The following is a 25000-nucleotide window of genomic DNA, read 5'->3' as shown; positions in this document are numbered from 1 at the left end:
TTTTGATATCAAGTGGTTGATGGCACTGAAGAATATAACACTTGTACGTTTTATTTATCTGAATCAGCTGACATCATTTGAACCCACACGAATATCTAAAAGAAACTTAGCACAGCACAAACTTATTTTAGAGAAAAACTATTTCAATATCCACATTCATGAGCATTCTATAATGAAATAAGTAATATGGATAATAGAAGTGAATATAACAAAATATATCTTAGCATGAAATTCCATTGAATATATAGTTTGGAATTTCAGTAGAGTTCGAATAGACAGTAGTGTATAAGAAATGGGGTTAATGATTTGCTGGACACACACAAAGCTGGTGTGGAGCCATTAAACGAGGAGAGGCGAGGAGCTCAGGTACAAGAGGGTATTGTTGAAGGCCGAGAGCTCCTTGTCAGGTGAAGAAAAGGGAGAAAAGGGAGGGAAACAGTAAACATCTTGAGGAGGACTCAAGAAACAAAAGAAAATAGGAATCTAGTTCTTAGCACTGAAAAAGAACGAAAGAAAAAGAAAATATATTATATCATGGGTGGACAATATAGCTGCTGGGCGAAAATACAAAAGAGAAGAGAAAAAAAAGGAATATGCTTTCAGAGTAAGCCTGTGTTGGTTGAAGGCGAATACAATATCATGAAATATAAAAAAGAATAAAATTATCAATGTATATATATATATATATATATATATATACATATATATATGTGTTGTGTAAAATTTGTGTAAATATATATATATATATACATATATATATATATATACATATATATATTTATATATATCTATATATATATTTATATATATCTATATATATATATAACACATACACACTCGCGCGCGCGCATACACATACACACAAACACACACGCACACTGACACACACACACACACACACACACACACACACACACACACACACACACACACACACACACACACACACACACACACACACACACACACACACACACACACACACACACACACACACACACACACACACACACACACACACACACACACACACACACACACACACACACCACACACACACACACACACACGAGTGGAACACGACAGCATTTTCGCAGTTATTAATCTTCTTACTGATATTCTCAATTTTCCTGACTATAGCTGTACCAAACAAAACGTCGCACTAATAACGGCTTCCCCTCACATGGTGGTCCTTTTGATAGACTTGTCAGCAACTGCCAATTACATACAAAGAAAGTCAGAGTGACATGTGATATGAGAGCTTTGGTAGAATGATTTTCTGATTTGGGGTACTTGATAAGAAAGAGAATAATGTGAAACTGATGTGCAGGGAGGGCTATTTGTTATAGACATGCAGATCTAGAAGATAATGCTTACACGAGTATGGTATCACGTGAATCGTCACCCTCTGACTTCGACAGAGTGACAATTCTTCATGCGGACCATCCTAGGGTCACAATTCTTCATGTGGGCCATCCTGGGTTTACAAATCTTCGGTTGTATAAGTTGATGATAATAAGCATAATCCTAATTCAACCTAACTTAACCTAACGTAACCTAACCTAACTTAACCTAACCTAACCTAATCTTTATTCCACTGTTGATATTCGGCGTACTGGGGTGACAATTCTTCACGTGGGGTATCATATGGTGACTTTTTCATGTGAGCGTTCTGGGGTTACAACACTTCATGTGATCCTAAGTATGCATAGAAAATTGACAAATATATACGAAATATGACTGAATGGGTTGCATTTACAGGAGTATGAGTGAATATATCAATTCATTATCTTATACTATCAAAAGTGAATGTGGCTGTGGGAAAGAAGTTTGGATGTGAACGTAGAAAAAAGAAAAGAAAAAACAAGATGTGTAAGAAAATAAATGACAGGGAACAGGAAAAGCAAATGAATGGAAAGACAGGAACTGCAAAGGGAAAATGTGCGAAAGATATGTCAAGAAAGTCTTTCGAGAAAAAAAAAATATGAATCCAACGCTTCTGTCATGATAGCGTCTGTATGGTTCCAAATAAAACACTTTCTGAAGAAAACGGGTTGACTGGAAGTCTGGAACGGATAATGAAATCACGTTGCGAGTGGCCGAGAGGTTTGAGTGAGTGACATCGAAGGAAGGATTCTATAACTACAAGGTGCTCCAGGGTAATACTGACGACATATCATTTAATGGCTCATAAGTGAGCTCCTCAAACGGGCTAGTGGTCTTCGGTTGGATGGCAATGCCCAAGGTGTGGTTAAGAACGTAAAAGTGCAAGGGCAGACTCTATGAAAAGGAAGACAAGGTCTTTAGAAACGTATGGAAATGTATAAGACTTATTATAGACTTAGTAACTACGTACTAAGCGCTGCAACAATTGTTTTAGGAGAAGATTAGGTCACTCTATGGAGAGGGACGACAGGTGGTATGGGACACGCAACAGCCTAGTGTAGGCTATATAGACTCTTGCACTCTCCTTCATTCTGATGTTCTTTGATATATTCTTATAAAAAAGAGTGATTCTTCCATATTGCCTCTTTACATCAAACACAGCTAAATTCATCTCAGGCGTATTCCTATCTTCAACTCATTTGTTAACGAATCTTATGAGTATCTACGATTAAATCTCCAAAAATTAGTATTAGGTACACAAAAGTACAATTAATTAGTTCAGCACACCAAAAAGAAAAAGTGATTATAGGAAGGAAACATCAACTACTAAGAGAAATATACATTCCACTCAGTTTCTAAATGTTACAATGTTGATTGGGTTATAACAAATGAACTTCATATTTATATCATTATACACATACACACACACACACACACACACACACACACACACACACACACACACACACACACACACACACACACGCACACACACACACGCACACACACGCACACACACACACACACACACACACACACACACACACACACACACACACACACACACACACACACACACACACACACACACACACACACACACACACACACACACACACACACACACACGCACATACACACACACACACACACGTGTGTGTGTCTGTGTGTGTGTGTGTGTGCGTGCGTGTGTGTGTATGTGTGTGTGTGTGTGTGTGTGTGTGTGTGTGTGTGTGTGTGTATGTACATGTGTGTGTGTGTGCGCGCGTGCGTGTGTGTGTGTGTCTTTGTGTGTGTGTGTGTGTGTGTGTGAGTGTGTGTGTTTGAGTCTGTGTGTGTGTGTGTGTGTGTGTGTGTGTGTGTGTGTGTGTGTGTGTGTGTGTGTGTGTGTGTGTGTGTGTGTGTGTGTGTGTGTGTGTGTGTGTGTGTGTGTGTATGTAAACGTGTGTATATGTATTACTCATATGTATCTTACTGGAAGGGGAATTATGATCGTGGTGTCCCGTGTGTGTATACATATTTCCGTAATTTACGTGAAACTGAAGTCCATTCGAAATCATACGGTTTCGCGGCACTTTTTCTTCCCGTGGCAAGACTGATTTTCTCTTTCTAGATTTCTTTTTCCCCACTCTGGATGCGTTTAGACAAAAGAATGAAGCCACGCAAGTATCGTTTCCCCTGAGCATTCCCTCGGGAGGAACCCAGGTGTATGGACTGCGGGAAGCATTATCGCTTCCATCTGTCAGGTGGGAGCATTTGCCCCTTCCTGCCATGTGCCACTGGGCGGTCGGTACTCATCCACAAGGGAGAACCCAAGATTTATACATTATATATACATATATATATATATATATATATATATTATATATATATATATATATGTATATATATATATATATATATATATATTTATATATTTACTGTATGTATATATATTTATATATGTACTGTATGTATATATATTTATATATGTACTGTATGTATATATATTTATATATTATATATATATATATATGGAGGAGAAATAGGGAAGGATGAAGTGAAAGCAGCTGTTAAGATGATGAGAGCAGGTAAGGCACCTGGTCTGGATGGATGTCATGCAGAGTGTCTGAAGAAAGGAGGTACAGTGATGGTGGACTGGCTGGTGAGGTTGTTTAATGTTTGTTTGAGAGAGGATGGAGTACCGGAGGACTGGAGGAGTGCCTGTATAGTTCCGCTTTACAAGGGAAAGGGGGACAAGTGTGAGTGTAGTAGTTTCAGAGGGATCAGCTTATTGAGTGTAGTTGGGAAGCCTTATGGGAAGGTCTTGATTGAGAGGATTACGAGAGGAACAGAGGGAGTATTTGGTGAGGAACAGTGTGGGTTTAGGACAGGTAGGGTTTGTGTAGATCAGATCTTTGTGGTAAGACAGATATGTGAGAAAGTTATAGGAAAAAGTAAGGATGTTTTTTGGGCTTTTATGGATCTGGAAAAGGCTTATGACAGGGTAGACAGGAAGGCACTGTGGGAGGAACTGCAGATATATGGGATAGTAGGAAAGCTTTTAAGAGCAGTCAAGAGTTTTTACGAGAGTAGTAGAGCTTGTGTTAGGATTAGAAATGGAGAGAGTGAATGGTTTGAGGTAAAGGTGGAACTTCGTCAGGGATGTGTTATGTCGCCCTGGTTCTTCAATCTTTACATGGATGGGGTGGTGTGAGAGGTGAATGAAAGGGTGGTGGGTCAGGGGTTGGAGATGATTAAAGAATATGGAGAAAAGTGGGAGGTGAGCCAGTTGTTGTTTGCTGACGACACTGCGCTTATGACAGGATCAAAGGAGGGATTGAGAAAGTTAGTGACAGAGTTTGAGAAGGTGTGTGAAAGAAGGAAGCTGAAGATAAATGTGGGTAAAAGTAAGGTGATGAGATGTACAAGGGGAAATAGTGACAGCAGGCTGGAGGTGAGCATTAAGGGTGTAAGACTGGAGGAAGTGGATAGTTTTAGATACTTGGGTGCGAATGTAGCAGGAAAGGGAGAAGTGGGGGTGGAGGTAGAATGTAGATTGAGAGAAATGAGTAGATGCTATGGTGGATTGAAAAGTGTAATGAGAAATAGACATCTGGGAATGGATGCTAAGAGGAGGTTATATGAAGGAGTGTTTGTGCCAACAGCATTGTACGGGGCAGAAACATGGAACATGAGAGAGGAAGAGAGAAGGAGTTTAAATGTGTTTGAGATGAAATGTCTGAGAAGTATGACAAAGGTTACTAGGCTAGATAGAGTTAGAAATGAGGAGGTGAGGAGGAGAACATATATTCTATTATATATATATATATATATATATATATATATATATATATATATATATATATATATATATATATTCACTTTTTCCAAATCCCATTATGCTACATTTCTTATTATTGAAGTCCACTTTCCACTTCTAACTCCATTCCCAAACCCTGTTCAGATATCTCTACAGCGACTCGCAATCCGTCTCACTTTCCTCAGCAATTTTGTGTCGTCTGCAAAGAAGCTCATGTAACATTACACATCCTCATTCATGTTATTTACATAAATAGCAAACGTTATTGGAGCCAATACTGATCCCTGTGGAACTCCACTAATCACCTCTTCCCATGAAGAATTCCTATCTCTGAGCACTATTCTCATTTTTCTTCCATGCAAGAAATCCTCCATCCCTTTCAGTAGTTTACCATGTATCCCTGCTATGGTTTCCAGTTTTCTTAATATTTATTGTGTGGTATTTTATCAAAAGCTTTTTGTAAGTCTAGGAAAGCATAACCAGCCTATCTGTCCCTTTCTTAGCTTATATCTATTAGTCTTGAGTAGAAATAGATCAAATTTGTGGTATATTGTTCTCCTCCAGATGTTTTGTCCATGTATTTTTGATAACTTTTTCACAATTTTTGGCTAACGTGCTTGTAAGGGTGACCGGTCTGTAATGTGTTGGGTCTTCCTTCTTTCTCTCGTTATATATTGGTACGAGATATTGGCATTTTCCAGTCTTTCGGTATTTTCCTTCTTTGAGTGAGCAGCTTATTACATTATATAGTTTGGCTATTAGTTCGCCTTTACATACTTTTAGTATCCAGTTTGCAATCCCATTCGGGCTGTGCGATTTCATGACATCAAGGTTCATTATTTGGTTTATTATTATTATTATCATTACTATCTTATTTATTCATTTATCTATTCATTGTTACTATTATTTCCCTTAAAGGGGGATCTAACTTTACTCCCTTCATCCCGATGCTGTATATTTTCTCTAGTGAGCATCGACTTGAAGTGTGTGGTCATGACTTCAGCCGTTTCTATATCTTCTGTGTATTCTATATTCCCTTGGCGCAATTTCAATATTTCCTGTTTGCTTTTTAATTTACAGTTCACATATCTATAGAATCTTTTTGGATGATCCTTACATTTTTTCTATTGCGTCTTTTTCGTAGTTTCTTTTTTTTCGACCTGCGTATTCTTACTCATTCATTCTATTGATTGATATGCAGTGTATTTGCCACTTTTTTTTCTATCTTTTCTCTATCTGTACCTTCTGTTAAACCAACACTTGATATGCATCATTTACTGTTTTTGTCTTGGTACATATTTATCCACTCCTTTGTTATAGATTTTCATCAAAATCATCCTTTTTTCTTCCACTTGTGTCTCTCCATTGTAGAATTTTCTTCCACTTGTGTCTCTTCATTGTAGATTTTTCTTCCACTTGTGTCTCTTCATTGTAGATTTTTCTTCCACTTGTGTCTCTTCATTGTAGATTTTTCTTCCACTTGTGTCTCTTCATTGTAGATTTTTCTTCCACTTGTGTCTCTTCATTGTAGATTGTTTCCAACTCGCTTTTTGAAAAAAGTTCCTAAGTTTCGCAAAGTTCGTTTTGTTATGCACCAACTTCATTGTCTGTATTTCTCATTTCTTTTTATATATATTTCCTCCTTTAGTTCAAACTCAAGTAATATGTGGTTACTCTTGCCAATTTGTGGCTTGTATTTAATTCTATCCACTATTTCAGGTTTCAATGTAAATATTAAGTTTAGTCTCGACGATTCTTCATTATTTCTATACTTGTTATTTTTACCCATTGTGTCATTGTCTGTTCTATATTCATATAAAGTAATACATTTCACCATAGATCCACTTCACTTTTCACTATCATCTCTTCCCAACGAATTTCTTTGTAGTTAAAATCTCCCACAAATACCACATTTCCTTCATCCGTCAGCATCTCATTTAATGAATGCCTTGTATCTTCTAACATTTTAGAATAATCACTCTCTTTCCAAGAACCCGCTTTTGGAGGCACAGAAATCACCACTCACTTTCTACTTTTTATATCACTATCTTCAACTCTTATCATGACCATTTCCACAATGTTTTCTCCATCTGTAACCCTCGTCATATTTAATTTTTTTTTTTTAGCCAAAAACATAACTCCTCCACCCTTTTTCTCCCCTGTATTTATCGTCCAGTGGTTATGTAATCCATGTCCAACACTACTGGGTAGTAATGGACCCCTTAATTTCGTCTCCAGAATTCCTATTATATATTGTTTTTTCTTCTGACAGGTAACCACTTAGTTCACATAGTCCTGAGTTAAATCCATCTATGTTAATATACGCCACTTTAATTTTTCCTTCTCAATCTCGTCCTCTGTTCCTTTTTTTTTTTATATACCATTTTATCAGCCTCATGTCTAACACTCTCCAAAAGAACTTCTTTTTGCCAGTCTCCGTACTTTTTTTTTTTTCCTTCATTTTTTTGTCTCTTCTCTCTCATTCCTCATCATTCATTTCTCTTTTTATCCATATACTTTTATAGTGTTCACTATTTGCTAAATTTCCTGCTTCTGCTAATATCTCTTCAGTTACCTTTTGTGACCTTGATTTGATCTTTAGAGGTAAGATTTTTTTTCTTTTGTGCATTGTTCCATTCTATTAACTTCTTCCATTTCCTTTTTTTATTTCTTGCTCTTCGTCTTGTATTGCTTTATAAAAATCTTGATATTTCTTTTTTCACTTCCTTTTCTTTTAAATACCTAACTAGGTTATGCTTTTCCTTTAGACCATATACTACTATACACTTTTTTTTAATCCACTGTATCTTTCTTCTTTTTTGACTACTCTAATACCTGTGTTTTTATCATTCTCTTACATTTGTTGTTATACAAGTTCTTTGAAAGCATTTTTTTTTTGCTTTCTTGATTTTTTTTATTATTCTTTCCTGATTTTCTGTAAATCTTCCTCTCCTTTATTTACTCTCGTTTTCATTTTTTGCTTCAATTGTTTTTTTTTTTCAATTCACTTACCTCATTATCTATTTCAGCATTTTTCTTTAAATCACACACTTCCTTGTTTATTTCGAGATACTCTTTCTTTAGTTTCATAATCTCTTGATTCCACGTACCCATCCTAAATTTCATTTCCTTTCCTATGTCTACATTTCTACTCAGGTTTCTTTTTTCATACCTATTAAATCCAGAAAAAAAATCGTCTTCACTACACTTTAAGAATCTCTTCGGGGTTTACAAGTTCATGTTTACACTACGTTTCGTTCTCATTCCGCTAGAGGTCTCTGTGCTCATATTTATGTTTGTTTCTAATTCATCACCATTTTCTGGTCTGTTTTCATTGCCTTCTATTTTTCATTGATACTTATTATTTCCACTGTATTAAACCATCTCTGGTATCCACAAGTATTCCCCTTGCCGTCCAATACAAACTAAGTTTAGTGGTGTTGAGAGATTTATTTTTTATTTTTTTTTTTTTTTACTCTCGGAAGCTGTAGTTGACTCACGTTTACAGCCCGGCGATTGGTGTGTGTGTATGTGTGTTTGTGTGTGTGTGTGTGTGTGTGTGTGTGTGTGTGTGTGTGTGTGTGTGTGTGTGTGTGTGTGTGTGTGTGTGTGTGTGTGTGTGTGTGTGTGTGTGTGTGTGTGTGTGTGTGTGTGTGTGTGTGTGTGTGTGTGTGTGTGTGTGTGTGTGTGTGTGTGTGTGTGTGTGTGTGTGTTCGTCAATTATTGGTCAAATCTAGGGTATGTTTTATTTGTTTACTTATTTTAGATAGTGCTTTTTCCAATTTTCCACGAAAATCCTTTCGTGTCATTTGTCATTTTAAAAACGTGTAAAAAAGTTTTGTTTATTAGATCTAATTACGAAGAATTCATATCTATGGAATCAATAGATAATTTCCCGAAGCATAATTACATGTTACAGCACAGAGTTTTTCTATTTTCTTATATTCTCATACTGTATCTTAATCATGTGTCATTTAGAAATATATATAAATTGTTGGATGGAGATATGATTTTCTTATAGAAAAAGGTCATGTATCTTATACAGCGTCCTTTCAATAAACACAAGAGTAAATACACACACACAAACACACACACACACACACACACACACACACACACACACACACACACACACACACACACACACACACACACACACACACACACACACACACACACACACACACACACACACACACACATACACACACACACACACATATCATATACGTGTATACATATACATTCATTAGAAACATACCTTCATTCTAGAAAAAATAAAACATATTGTTATCCCCATGTTTCTAATCACCTAGGACTGCTGTACTGGTACCACGATAACGAAATGTTACATCAGAAGGGACGAGTGAGTATACAGACCAAGTTAGGTGAGGTTCCCTCGAGTATACTTACGGTGAAGAACGCCATCGATTCGGATTCCGGAAACTACACGTGTTGGCCGACCAAATTCAAACCCATCTCCGTCATGGTTCACGTTATACCAGGTAAGCTTTACTTTTGTCTCCTTCGTTACCTGTAGATTCTAATGCTTACAGCGTTTACAAGCTTAGGATTATAGATCCTTGACTTGTGTTGTACCATCTCTTAGTTGCTGTGGATCTATTCAACGCTATTTCCAATTTTTAGCCTATCAACCCCTTTGGAGGGCAGCGCGGTAGTCTAGTGGATACCATAATTAAATCATGAACAGGTTCTGGAACCCGCTGTTTGAGTTTGAGTTCTGGAACCCGCTTTTTTAGTTTGAGTTATATAACCCACTGCGGCTTGCTGCGCTGGTTCCCGAGCGTCACTGGCCAGGAAGAGGGGTGACCCAACGTTATCCTACAAAAAACAACGGCTCGCCGCAACTGACAGGGTTCTGCCCTACCACGGGTTTCTCACTTTACACTGCGTGAGAGAGAGATTGTGACTTTAACCTTAGAAGCTTGTGAATCTCTTAGAGTTCCAGGACATTGTTGGAATCCAATGTTCTAACGGATACATCTTCTTGATAACGGTACAAGTTTCTTAATAGATGCATAGAACTAAGAGCCAACCTCAGCAACAATCACTGACAATCACTAATCCTTGCTGTCGGATCCCATTGAGAGAGAAAAAAAAAAAGGCTTCCGATGGAGTTCAAATCTCCTGTCATAAGCTTCACACCTTTTATAATAAGAGTGGATGATTGCAGATCTATATCATTAAATATGTTATTCAAACGGCTATGCTACTGAATGTTGTGTATGCTAGAAAAGAATGCATCATTGTTTCCTTTCACAGTGCACAACATACACCACCGACCCATTCCTTCCATGTCTCATATCTCCAAGAACAAGATATCAGCGCTCTCTTCTTTTCCAGTGCCCTCAAGGGATCCGGCACATCAAGAAACTTGAATTCTATTATTCTAACTGTAAAGTCATGTCAAAACAAAATAGGCCAAATATTCTTTCCATGGAGTTTGATGCTCGAAGTAGTTTACAAAAAGATGCTTTTTTCTGTTAAGCCATCTGATACAGTGACCATGTTTATATATTTTTTACTCTAGATAACATAAGATAATTCTCTCTAGTCAAGGATCCATGTGAACGTGTTCACCGTCTCTGCTATGGTGACGCCATACAATTTAATCAAGATAAAATATGTCATTGTACTGAAAGGCTTGATACGTTGAATAACGTACTGGGTTTGAGTGATAAGTATGGCACATGGGACCTTTATTCTTTATTTATTTATTTATTTATTTATTTATTTATTTATCTATTTATTTATTTATTTATTTATTTATTTATTTATTTATTTATTTATTTATTTATTTTTTATTCATTTATTCATTTATTTAATTTATTTATTCATTTATCTACTTTTCTATTTTTTCACGTGCCTACGTTAAATAGTACAAATGTTATGTGAGTTTGTATTGCACTCAAATTTCAGCTGGTGAAGGAAATATATTCTTAATCAGAAGTAGTAAATTCGTTGCACTAAGAAAATTATATATTTTCTCTTTCTACAGTTACGCAAATGTTTTGGCAACTTTCTTTACTCTCTGCTTGAACAATTAATTGTTATCGTGTTTTCCTTTCCTGTAAGCGTTTCCATTTCAATTCTCCATTACATAAATTCTGTTTCGGGCCTTGGATAGAAATTATAGAACTTATAAATCTACCTAGTTTATTTAACATAATTCTCTAAAAGTGTTTGTCACGAAAAGCTTTTGCCTTCTCTTGTCTCAATAGTTTCTTCTGAAAACAGTATATAGCGTTCTGTTCTCTCAGCCGAGTGTCTCAGGGTAGGAAACATTCACTGTTATCTGTCCGGGTCTTGGCATTTTATATCCTATACTTATTGGGATCTCCATTAATCCCCTGGCTATCGAGGGAATGCGACAGAGCAGGCATAAGACAAAAAAGTGCCCTTTGGTACGGAGGAGGTTATCAGCGAGGGGCTGTAAACCGTTCGTTGTCCAAAGGGCATCACATAAATGAATGAAATAGTCTGACGGTTGCTAGGCTAAGAGGAAAAAGGTATGGCACGGGAAAGGATTGAATAAAACAGACTGTAACAATACAAGTCAATTAAGGTGCTCACACACGACTGCATACTTTTTTCTTTCTGTGCAGTACCGTCGCCGTTTCCACATGGTTAAAACCACTAGTTTGAACAGGACCTAACCCCTGCGGTATCAAGACGTGTAATAGAGATTATTGATATAGACTGGTGGCAGCCATAACAGAGAAAGTATCACCTATTGATAGACATTAGTCAAGGTAGACTATAATCTAATTGCTGACACCTCGGACAAGTTTGAGTGCTATAATTAATTCAAGAACTACGTCGATTAAGAAATTAAAATACCTCCAGGGTCATCCATATCAAACAGGTCTTTGCAAAAGATAAGATTAGCTCACTCACATTCAAAATTGCGGGACCCACTGCTAAATGTCACGTCCTTCACATTCAAAATGGCGGGACCCACTGCTAAATGTCACGTCCTTGATAATGAAGAAGGGAAAAACTCTATTTATGTCCAGCGTGAATAAGCGCTGTCCGAGCAGATACAAGTCTTGGTCATTAAACAACCCGAAGAATATGGAAATTAGTACCTATAACCTGAGAACCCTAACGAAAAAAAAAGAAAAAACATGAGCTGGAATAGTGGGAAATTGAACGAAATCCAAAGATAGTAGCCACTCGTTATTATATAGAGGTGAAATTCAGATGCGTACCAGATTGAGTATTTGGACTGTGATCAGCTGGTGAAAAAGCAAGCTGGAAATAATGCATGTTAATATAACAGTTTGATATATTTTAGAAGACAAAATTGAGTATTTCTGTATTTATATAATTCAGGTAATGGATGAAGAAAGAAATAAAAACACGTTATTAGTGGAAGACTTCAATATGAAAACATAGAAGAACATGGCAGATAATTCATATGTTGTGAAGTTTCGAGTAGGTGAAAAAAATTACAAATAATTTGACAGTAAACATGTGTAGGTGGTAAATGGAGATGTAGAAGTAAAACGCAACAACAAAGAATGAAATAGATTTCATATTAGGAGATGGGAGTAACAGCAGAAGCAATATATAATTGATTAAGTATAGCCGGTGACCAAAAAATTATAGTCTACAACACTAAACCCACTGAAAGAAATGAGTTTGTCTTAAAGAAAACGGATTAACTAAAATGAAAATTAATCAAAACTAAAATCAACTTAAAATTAATTAGTCCTCAAGTCTTGCAAATATAAAAGATTACAAGAGGGATTTTAAAACAAGAATGAAAGACAAATTTAAAGATTTAAGAAGTAACAAGATCATAAAATGCAATATCATCAGGAAATCATTGGAGAAAGTAGAAAGTACAGAAATGATAGAAAAGGCAAGTATTCCAAAGTAACAGTTGATGTAATGGGAAAAACATTATGAAAATTAATGTTATGAAGCATGGGAGAGAGCTGAATTTGACAAGCTTATCAACAAGACAAAAGAGGATTATACATGAAAATATTTGAAAAGGTGAAATTATTAAGCAAGCATAGGGTAGACTAGCTTTAGGGAGGCAGCAGATATTTTTTTAGAATTAATAAAGGCAACACTGTTAAATGCAGATTTTTTTAAGGCATGTATACTCTCTCTCTCTCTCTCTCTCTCTCTCTCTCTCTCTCTCTCTCTCTCTCTCTCTCTCTCTCTCTTTCTCTCTGTCTGTCTGTCTGTCTGTCTGTCTGTCTGTCTGTCTGTCTGTCTGTCTCTCTCTCTCTCTCTCTCTCTCTCTCTCTCTCTCTCTCTCTCTCTCTCTCTCTCTCTCTCTCTCTCTCTCTCTCTCTCTCTCTCTCTCTCTCTCTCTCTCTCTCTCTCAGAGAGGACGGTGTGGCTTTACGGAGGACTTTTTGACACAGGTCCAGACCTACCATCTCTGTTGCTATCTGATAGGACATGAAATGCCTTCAGTCCTCGACGAGCGATACATAATGTTAAAAAGAAGAACTTTACCATGAGACTTATTTCTCAATTACCAGAAGATACCAATGAATAAATAACGTTTGCTCTAAAAATATGAAACAATGAAAAACACAAGAAGTTATGATATTGATAGATCTTCCGAAAAATGAAGAAACAAAAGTTAATTGTAGATTAGTTTAATTACGTATTCAGTTGATGTTTAAAAGAAGTTTCTGAATGATGTTTTAGTACTATGATTTCACTTCACAAAAGAGGTAGAGACCAATCAATTTATTATCAGACGTATAGCTTTCTAAGTTTGTTACCAACAGACTAAGCAACAATTTAGATGAAAATAATTCAAGGGAACAAACAGGCTTTAAAGGCAAATACGTCACTATCGACCATCTGAGGACAATGAATCAATTAATCAAGGAAACAACAGAATGCAATAAGCCTTTGTAATTAGCTTTTGTAGATTACAGAAAGGCCTTTGACTCAGTACAACAAACGGCACTTCTGAACACTTTGTAATGGTGAAAAGTATTGTTATATTAAGATAAATAAAAAATAAAATTCGAAAAGGGACTACAAGAAAGTGACATAATCAAACCTAAATTACTTTACCTTGCTTTGAAAGGATTTGCAGGGAGTCGAATTGAAAAGCAAAAGGAACCTGACGGATGCGATGCAGATAAGGCATAGCCGTACAAAGACAGCTATGGCGGGATCAATGCAGGTAACAATACTCAAGATTGGAAGAGGATAAGTTAGATAAGAGCGCAGACTATAGTGTAAGATATTGTGAAGGGTATAAAGGAGTAGATATAGAGTTTGGGAGATCATGTAACCAGAAAGGAGGATAAAAGATGGAGTAGGTGCATTATTGAATACACGCTGTGATATTGGAAACGTGGGAAAGGGTAACCAGATCGGTGGTGTAACAAGATGAAAGCTTTACTGGAAAGATCGTAGATGTTGACGCAATAATGTAGCTCGTGGAAGAGATTAGGAGAGGCATTTGTTCAACAGTGTACTCAGAATGAATTATTGGATGAATGATAATCAACATGTTGGAATTAAAAACCTTGTGGTAGAGAAAATGAAAGAAAAAACAGACAGCTACTACGGTGGTGATGAAATGAAATAAATGACAATTCCTTCTCTCTCTATCAAGGGGTGTCATGGAATTTAACGAAATACACGAGCGGAAGTCAGTAGAAAAGGAAAAGTATCATCCGGTACAGATGGGGTTGAACTGGAAGAGCAGTATGTAATATTCTTTTGTGGTTTTTTTTTTTTTTTTTTTTTTTTTTTTTTTTTTTTTGGATAACCTCTGGAAAGAGTCTTTGAGGACGTTTGGTTTCTTTGATGTCCAGGTGTTATGATTCAGCCTGTTGACATATAAATAACAACACACCAACACAACTAACATCAACACCAACATTAACACCAACACCATTAGCACCAATTACAAAACAAAAATCAGTAACAAGCGCCAACGACTGTATTTCTCATTAAATGATACTAAAAGAACGTGTACTTAATGTCCTTTGCTTTAATGCTCCACGAAGATATTATTTTTCTTTTTCTCCTGACAAATACAAGTTCCTCAAGCATTCGTTTATACAGGTGAGCCACCGGTACAATTTGGCCCAATACCCAATATTCAATTCAGTCCTCAATATCACTTTACCGTCCGTGGAGCCTTGTAGTAAACTCTACTGTGACACCCTTCCAAATGTACATCTATGGCTGAAAGTTCTTGAGCAGACAGTGCGGGAAGCCACGGCTAATATGGGGCAGAACGTTTGAACAAGTCAACTTTCACGTCCCACTAAATGTGGTCATCTAACAGTAGTTAAGCATGTACTGTGAGTCTGGGAATCACAATTAATGTATGAACAGTGGTTTAGGCCCACTGATTTTGATATTGTGATTACAAAAGATAGCTATACACAAGGAATACTTATGATATAAAATGAGTAAAAGTATAACTAATATCCTATATTAGGAGATGTAACGGCTCAGGTACGAGTATATATGATGGTCGCACCTCTGTGAATGAGTTCATGAGTTGCTAGTACTTATATATACTATGTTAGATATAGCAAACCTATATGCTTTATATTCAAAATGAAGTTACGGTCAACTCTTATGTATGTTGTACACAGAGTATGAGTGCTAGATTATTAGAATTGTATGACCTTATCGATAAATACATTATTAGAGCTATTATCTTTACCAACACAGAAAACTAAAACTGGCTTGGAAAGAACTGAGCAATGTCTACCAAAACCATAAGTGAATATCAAAAGTTACAAATAAACAAATCATTTTCAGTCTCCTTTGGTATACTTTACAGTAGCAAACCAGATCCCAAGGATTTGACAATAAGATTTGCTCAGACAACACTCGTTGCCGGTAAACAAAACATTTCTACATTTAGTGTAATTGGCTGCATGTTATTGTGGTAAAGTAGCATGCAGTTGATACTGTAGGGTCTATATAGGGCGCCCATACTGACCAGAGTCACACATAATTTGGTCTGTGATAGAGAAAAACTCTGTTCATAGAGAAATGATGACACTTTTATTATACTACGACTGTCCCTCCGTTATGCTGTCCACCAACCCCTTGTTACTGTCCTGTACCATTTCTCTGAATATTCATTTTCTTTTTTCGCCTACCCTGTGGTGGGGGAAAAGAATTCTACCACCAAGTCGTCACACTTGAGTCGTAAGAGGCGATAAAAAACGGGACGGGGGATAGAATTAGGAGTCCTGCTACCTGTAGCCCCAAAAGGGGACATTCCTAAAAAAGTAAAGGCATAAGAGGGTTTAGGAGTTTTCCAACGAGTACTCTAAGGTTTGGGTCTTTTAATGTGCGTGGATGTGGTACAGATGAGAGTAAAGGGAAGAGATAGGTAGTATGTTTGTGAGAAGAAAGATGGATGTGCTGCCTTTGAGTGAAACTAAATAGAAAGGGAGAGGCGAATGTGAGTTTAGAAATGTAGCAGGAGTGATGAGAGGACGAGATAGAGAAGGGGTGACTATACTAGTAAGCAAAGAGATAGGTAAGCGTGTACTGGAGCGGATTTTTTTTTTTCAAGGATGATGTGGATGAAGGTGAATCTGGGAAGAGAGATGTGAGTTTTTGTAAGTGTGTATGGGCCTGGTAGTGAGAAGAGCGTAGAGGAAAGGGAGGCTTTTTAGATAGATTTGAATTAGTGCATAGAGGGATTAGGGAGAAATCTCAATGTAGTTGTATTGGGAGACCTTAATGCTAGGGTAGGAAACGAACCAATAGATGGAGTTATTGGGATGTATGGAGTTCCAGGTAAAAGCGTTAATGGACTATATATATATATATATATATATATATATATATATATATACATACATATATATACATATATACATATATATACATATATACATATATATACATACATATACATACACACACACACACACACATATATATATATATATATATATATATATTATATATTATATATATATTTATATTCATATTTATATTTATATTTATATTAATATTTATATTTATATTTATATTAATATTTATATTTATATTTATATTTATATTTATATTTATATTATATTTATATTTATATTTATATTTAGTATAGAAGCTACAGGGACACATATATACTACAAAAATGAAGACGTTGTAAGGAACATGGAATTTTAAACCACACGAACCTGAGAGAAATACAAACAAGTGGAGAACTCAAGTCAACGTGTTCATGGTGGACACAATTTTACACAGGCCGGGAGGATTAACATCCAACAATTTTCATTGAAATTGAATTATAAATATTGTACAAACCTAAACTTAGAGTAATATTTTGATTAAAAGAGTGCTTTTGTGTGCCTTGAATTAATGATATTCTTTTCAATCAAGGAATTGCAAGTTATTTTATATACATTATTCCAGTCAAGTCAATGAATATAGTCCCTCACATGGACAAAAATACCACTTGGCATTTGTCTAATTCTCACGCAGTATTTGTGTTGGTTAATCCTTGTGTATTATCTTTACCAGTTAGGCTAATGTAAAAACGTTCACAAATGGATCTTTTGTGCTCCGTTAACCTCTTGTTAAGATCCCTGCTGGTTTGGTCACGGTACACCAAATCACAATCTTAACAGAGTAGGCTATAAACTCCTGGAGCCTCAGTTTTACCTCCCGTCCGTTACCTCCGTAACTACTGGTTTAGCTTCTGTTTACTGTTTTCCTTCTATGGTTTTGCATTTCTTCTTTCACTTTCAACTTTATTTTCATCACTGTCTTAAGTAAGTGTATTTCACCATATCTTTCTGTAGGAAGTAATGTTTCTTTATGTGATGAATTAAAAGGAGGTAAATATTTTCTTCTTTCCTTCCCAAAGAGTATTACATTTGGCTAGTCAATTTATACCAAGGGACTCCCATCTGCGATCCTTAATTTACTTACTACGCCACCTCTGCACCGACGTCACGACTCTCTTAGTCCAATGATCTTTACTGTTACAACTAAGTGCCCCCCTTTAAGGGCGTGACTTTACTCCCATGAACCTGTAATTTTTTCTCCTCCTCCACTCTTTCTCCGATCAGAAAAATATGTTACAACGTCTTCAGCAATACTGCTTACTCAATCACGATATCAATGCATGAATGGTTTAGTTTGAATATTGTCACATTAGCATTAAAATCTGGTCCTAGCAGTTGTTTATAAACTTTAGACGAGGAGCAAGATTATGCAATTCCTTCGCGGCTATTATTTACCAAATAAATTCATAGAAAAGAAATTCTCGTTACCTACCCCTCTATCTACCTTACTTGTCTACCTTTATCTACTTGCCTCTTACACTTAGTTCTGCTGCCACATTTTTCCCTTGTACATCTTATAACCTTACTTTTGCCCATATTTATCTTCAACTTCCTTCTTTTGCAAACCTTCCCAAACTCTGTCACTAACTTCCTCAATCCCTCCTCTGATCCTGCTACAAGCGCAATGTCGTCAGCAAACAACAAATGGCTTATCTCACACTTTTCTCGGTTTCCTTTAACCATCTCCAATCTCCGATCTACTTCCCTTGCACACCACCCCATCCATGTATAATTTGAACAGCCATCCTTGACGAAGACCCACCTTTACCTCAAACCACTCACTCTCTCCATTTCTGATTCTAACACAGGCTCTACTACTCTCGTAAAATATCTTGACTACTCTTAAAAGCTTTCTTCCTATCTCATATATATGCCATACCTCCCACAGTGCCTTCCTATCTACCTTGTCATAAGCCTTTTCCAAATCCACAAAAGCCCAAAAAAACATTCTTACCTTTTCTTAAAACTTTCTCACATATCTGTCTTAGCACAAAAATCTAATCCACACAACCGTTAACCTGTCCTAAACCTACAATGTTCCTCACCAATTACTCCCTCTGTTCCTCTCCTAATCCTCTCAATCAAGACCCTCCCATAAGCCTTCCCAACTACACTCAACAAACTAATCCCTCTGAAAACCACTACATTCACACTTGTCCCCTTTTCCTTTGTAAAGTGGAACTATATAGGCATTCTTCCAGTCCTCCGGCACTCTACTCTCTTTTAAACAAACACTAAATAACCTCACCAGCCAGTCCACCATCACTGTACTTCCTTTTATTAGACATTCTGTATGACATTCAACCAACCTTACCTGCTCTCATCATCTTAATAACTGCCTTCACCTCATCTTTCCTTATTTCTCCTTCATTTTCCTCACTCATCATTATCATTTTTTTAGCGCTTCCCACTGCAGCTACCTTTCCCTCCCTATCCTCCTTCACATTTAGCAACTCCATAAAATGCTCTGCCCATCTTCCTCTTTCTGCCTTCTTTTCCATTATCATTTCTCCATCTGCACCTTTTAACTTTTCTTCTCTACTTGATTCGCCTCCTCCTCCTCCTCCTCTATTAATTTCTTTCCAAAACATCTTTTTATTACTATAAATAATCTACGTTATAATCTTACCCTGTTTCACATCTGCTCTCCTTTATCTTATGCTTTACTTCTCTTTCCTCTGTACCTCTCATATGATTCTCTCCTCTTATTTTGTAACCAATCTGTGAAAGCTCGATTCTTGTCTTATACAACCCTCTTTTCTTCTTCATCCCACCACTCGCTACCCTTCCTTCTATTTCCTCCCATCCTCCTTGTTCCACACAGCACCTTCGCAAACCTTGTGAATCCCTCCTTGAACCTTCCCTACTCCCACTCCACTCCTAGTTCTATTCTATTTTTCACTCCCTCCTACTCCTCTCTCAGCTTCTTCTTGTACTCCTTTTCCTTTTCTTTCTCATTTAAGTAGTTCACTTTAAGCACCTTCCTACCCTCTGTCTTTTTATTCTTTCTCCATCTATCTTCCACTCTCAACTTACCTACCACCAAACATTTATCTGATATTCTCCCACTCTCTCACTTTAAAACATGTACATCCTTAACTCTTCCTACTATACTCCCGGTTACCACTATACAGTCCATTAACGCTCTACCTACAACCCTTTCATTCACTTATGCTTGACTTTCTTCCATACTCCAAAACCACCCCGTCTAATGGATTATTCCCTACCCTAGCATCGAGGTCTTCCAATACCACTACATTGACATTTCCTTCTAAACCCTCTATGCACTCATTTAGATATATCCAACAAGCCTCCCTTTCCTCTACACTCTTCTCACTACGAGGCCCGTATGTACTTACAAAAATCTACATCTCCCTTCCTCATTTCACCTTCATCCGCATTAACCTTGAATAAATCTCCTTTTACTCCACCATACGCTTATCTATCTCTTCACTTACTAGTATAGTCACCCTTCTCTCCTTCGTCCTCTCTTCACCCCTGAGATTCTCCCAACTAAACTCCCATTTCAAACTCGCCCCTCCTTTTCAACTTAATTTCGCTCAATGCCAACATTTCAATCTTTCTTCTCATAAACATACCGACCATCTCTCCTCTTTTACTCTCATCTGTACCACATACAAGCATATACTATATATACACACATACATATTATATATATATATATATATATATATATATATATGTATATATTACACATACTCATCCATATACACATACGTATCACCACGCAAATACACAGGCATATACACATGCGTATACAAAACACACCCATGTCCATATACACATATACACACACACACGTATACATATAAACATACATATGCATTTATGTATGCATATGCTTTCACGCATTCGCAAAATCATATACATGTACACGTACACATTCACACAGATTCACACGTATACTCATAAGTATGTACAAATACATATACACAAATACATACACATACACAAACACTTCCACGTCCACGTCCACGTCCACGTCCACGTCCACGTCCACGTCCACGTCCACGTCCACGTCCACGTCCACGTCCACGTCCACGTCCACGTCCACGTCCACGTCCACGTCCACGTCCACGTCCACGTCCACGTATACATACACCCACGACCATATACAAATATACGTGCTCAAACACATTCACATACACAAATACACAAACAAACACATAATACTCTGCGTTTGTATGTCTTCCGGAAATGAGAAGGTCTTGAGTCAAGTATAAAGTCGCAGGCAAATCCCACCATAAAGCGACCTTATACGGGATTCCGTCTTTACGGCGACAAAACTCCAACTGTAAATCTGACGGCGAGGAGAGAACAGCCCGTTTATGGAGAGACTTCCTGGCTGGCTAGGTTTCCACACGATTCCATAACTTTCGATTTTCTGATGAAACAAGAACCTGGGGGGAGGGACTGACACGTATGGCGAGGAGGAGGTTTGGGGGAGGGCGGGGAACTCTCGTCCCTGGTGGCGTCACAATGTCGGGAGCGAATTCTTTTGTCAGCACCTAAGGTCCCGCTTGGCTACCTCGTTCCGTCAGTCCTTATTACATTTCCTTTCTCTTTCTCACCTCGTTTGATCTCTCGTAACCTGAATAACGTTTCATCTGTGTAATGGGCATGAAATAAAACAATTCTGTCATCAGAGTAATGGGCCGGTAATCCTTCATAACCTCACGGAGCAAAAAAAAAATCTTGCACACCGGCCAAGAGTAATTGGCCGGATTCGCTTTCAGATTCCAGTTCCCTCCACGAAATCACAAACCGATGGATGTTTAGTGTCCATTCCAGGATTGGTTTCTGCCCGATGCACAGCGGGAGGCCATTATATCGACAGATCTGTCATCTAAGATTGCAAAGAAAAGAAGAACATATAAGCACACACAACGATCTCAATACTCCAAACACAAGGAAACGACACACTTCAGAGAAATTAGGAATGAAAATAGAATATCGTACGTCATGATTTTTAAAGAAACAGAACCTTATTCACAAGTCTTAATTTGATTTTGTGTGTGTGTGTGTGTGTGTGTGTGTGTGTGTGTGTGTGTGTGTGTGTGTGTGTGTGTGTGTGTGTGTGTGTGTGTGTGTGTGTGTGTGTGTGTGTGTGTGTGTGTGTGTGTGTGTGTGTGTGTGTGTGTGTGTGTGTGTGTGTGTGTGTGTGTGTGTGTGTGTGTGTGAATAGTTGATATAGCTATCAGCTTAACTCTCAAGCCAAGAGCATCTCTTTCTCTCTCACTTTATTCTCTGGTTCTATATTATTTTCGTGCTTTATGTTGTATCTCGTTATACTGACTAACTAATATATGAACATGTGCGTATTCAAGTTTTAATGCGTGTATGCATACGTGTATGTGTGCATGTATGTATACATGTATGTATGCATGTATGTATTTCGTTTTGCATGTATAGTTTAAAAATGAGAGCTGAACGACGGGCTGATATATTTTGTTTAGAGTAAGAAATAGTAAAACGAAATAAAAAGAAATTGAAAAATAATTAAGAATTAAACAAACCGATAAACAAAGGATTAATAAAAACAAATAAACTAGATTAAATAGTAAATGAATAAGTATATAGGTAATCAAATAAATAAATGAATAAATAGAAGAAATAGAGATAACATGGATTTGAAGCTGATGAAAGGAAAGATTTTACTGGATGCAGGAAGGTCAGGTGTGTATCAAAAACTTTGAAACAAAAATGGGGAACTTGGTTCGGACATGGTGGGGGATTTTTTTCAATTATTCATTTTTCTTCTTCTCTCCGTCTACCTGTGAATTAATGGACTTCGACGGGATCTGAAATCTTTCAAAATGAAAAAGGAATGATAATTGAAGGGTTTCAATAGATGAATCGTGTTGTTGAACTTGAAAAAAAAGATAGAGGAATTGAGTAAAAAAAGAAAAAAGGAAACAGAAAAATTGACCAGTGACGTTAATAGTGGAAATAGCTTGCAAAGGTTTGAGCAATTCAACTTTGAGATTTTTTCTTTTTACGTTTTTGCTAACGCCATACAGTTTTATTCAGCTTAGATGAACTCCTGGGATGTCTGAATTGTTCATATATTGCTAGAAAAAATATATATATATTGAGTGAGGCTTGACTGTGCTTCCTTCGACATCATGTAACCCTGTACCACCTATTAAATGGCTGGGAAGTCGGCGGATAAACCATTTTTCCTACTTGTTTCCCGCCTGTGAGGAGGTTGTATTGAGTGCTCAGATGAAAAGAGAAACATTCAAAAGATAGATAAACTCCCTACGTGGTCATCTCACGTTGCTAGAGGTCAATAACACACGAGTCTCCCTGCGTTACGTTTGTGCAGGGGCGAGAGTCAGGAGTCCTAAAGGCTGGGCTGTTTCCCTGAGTTCAGCAACAGGCATCTTTGTTTCTTGATTCAGGTCAGGAATGGCGGTATCGCTTGGCTCTGAGAGACAAATCGTTTGAGATGTCTGATTTGATTCCTCGAGTCAGGCACGTCCTGAGAAAAGCGGCAATCTCCCGGGCCAGCACCACATCTCCCACAGTGCCAATGCAATGAGTGTGTATACTAAACATAACCCTTGAGACTGTAGTGTTATATATATATAGATATATATATATATATATATATATAATACATATATATATATGTATATATATATATATATATATACATATATATATATGTATATATACATATATATATATATATATATATATATAGATATATATATATGGCATCCAGACCCGGCACCTCTGGCGAAGTTGGACTCATAATCTGCTTCCAATAACCCAACAAAATATGCGGCTAGGATAGTGCAAACAAGGAACGAGCACATCGACCCAGGCTCGAACTCCAACTCCATGGGCTCTCCGTGTGAGCATCTAGAACATTCTTTCCCTCTACAAAGACGATCGACTGCCCTTTTTATCTATTCAGGTCAAAAGGCCTGGGATAAACATAGTATCTATTTCTGTGGTGAGGTGATCACAAAAAAGGAGGCCATTCGAGCAGGAGTAGCTATTGGAACAGCAAGTCGATTATATTCCGAATTTATAGTGATTACTCCGGTTGATGAGAATGTGGTTCCAGTGAGCTTCAGGCAATCTCTGGTCTTCATATCTCTTATTGTAGAACACAGTCCTTCCAGGGCGTATGAACTTGTTGCTTTGTACGTCTTGCAGTTATTGGCTCTGACAGTCCAAGCTTTGTCATGTGTTCGTCTTCATGGCTCTGTGATACCATCAGTTTTCTTATTCTGATTTTGCAAAGTCCAGAAAGTTGAATAAGGATGATTGCTGGTTGTTGCTGGTTCCAGAAACGAAATTCACATCGATAAGATCTATATAGCAATGCAGGAGATATAACAAAAGAGATCAGGCATATCTTTGTTCGTGAAGGATCCTATAGACCTGTAGGTTTTATTTGATTGGTAAGTTCTTTGGCTTGCATGTCAACTACAGAGAAATCCTGCCATTAAAGCGATTAGAATGTCATCTAGAGAAACACAGGGATGGTGTGCGAGTTCAGTAATATGCGGTGGTAGTAGCACAAACCGTGGAGAATGGTGCCGGTGTTTGAGTGAAGCGACGCGGACTTTGTCGTCTACTCCAAATGATGATAGATCAATTACATAATGGAATGGAGTGAGTGACAAAGGAAGAGTTGAAATGACAATGAAGAAAAAATGAGTGATGATATGGGAGGTCAATGAATGCAAAACAATGAATTTTGAATATTTGTTTGTACTTTTTTTCAGAAAATTTTGTACAGTGGCGATTTCAAGTTTTGACTAAAACAAAATGAAACTTCTTTCTTATGTATTGATAAGTGGAAAATATACAAAAGCCAAACTAGAATAGATAATAGATAATGAAATATGGAATAACCGAGTAGACGGAGAATAATACAGGTAATACGAAGAATATTAGCAATAATTTGAAAGCCTCATGTAAGATGATA

At 37.1% G+C, this 25000-nt stretch overlaps 1 protein-coding gene across 1 annotated transcript in view; it reads left to right on the top strand.

Annotated features, from left to right (window-relative positions):
* LOC143029105 (uncharacterized) overlaps window positions 1-25000 on the top strand; it is a 496060-nt gene that overhangs the window by 456767 nt on the left and 14293 nt on the right. The window contains exon 7 of the mRNA XM_076191532.1: window positions 9505-9693. Within this exon, the coding sequence (XP_076047647.1) occupies window positions 9505-9693 (189 nt within the window). The remainder of the gene's footprint in view (window positions 1-9504; window positions 9694-25000) is intronic.

Source organism: Oratosquilla oratoria, chromosome 10 (assembly GCF_046742065.1).
Source record: "Oratosquilla oratoria isolate Oo_2021 chromosome 10, ASM4674206v1, whole genome shotgun sequence".
Taxonomy (NCBI): Eukaryota; Metazoa; Arthropoda; class Malacostraca; order Stomatopoda; family Squillidae; genus Oratosquilla; species Oratosquilla oratoria.
This window is presented reverse-complemented; position numbering and strand designations above follow the sequence as displayed.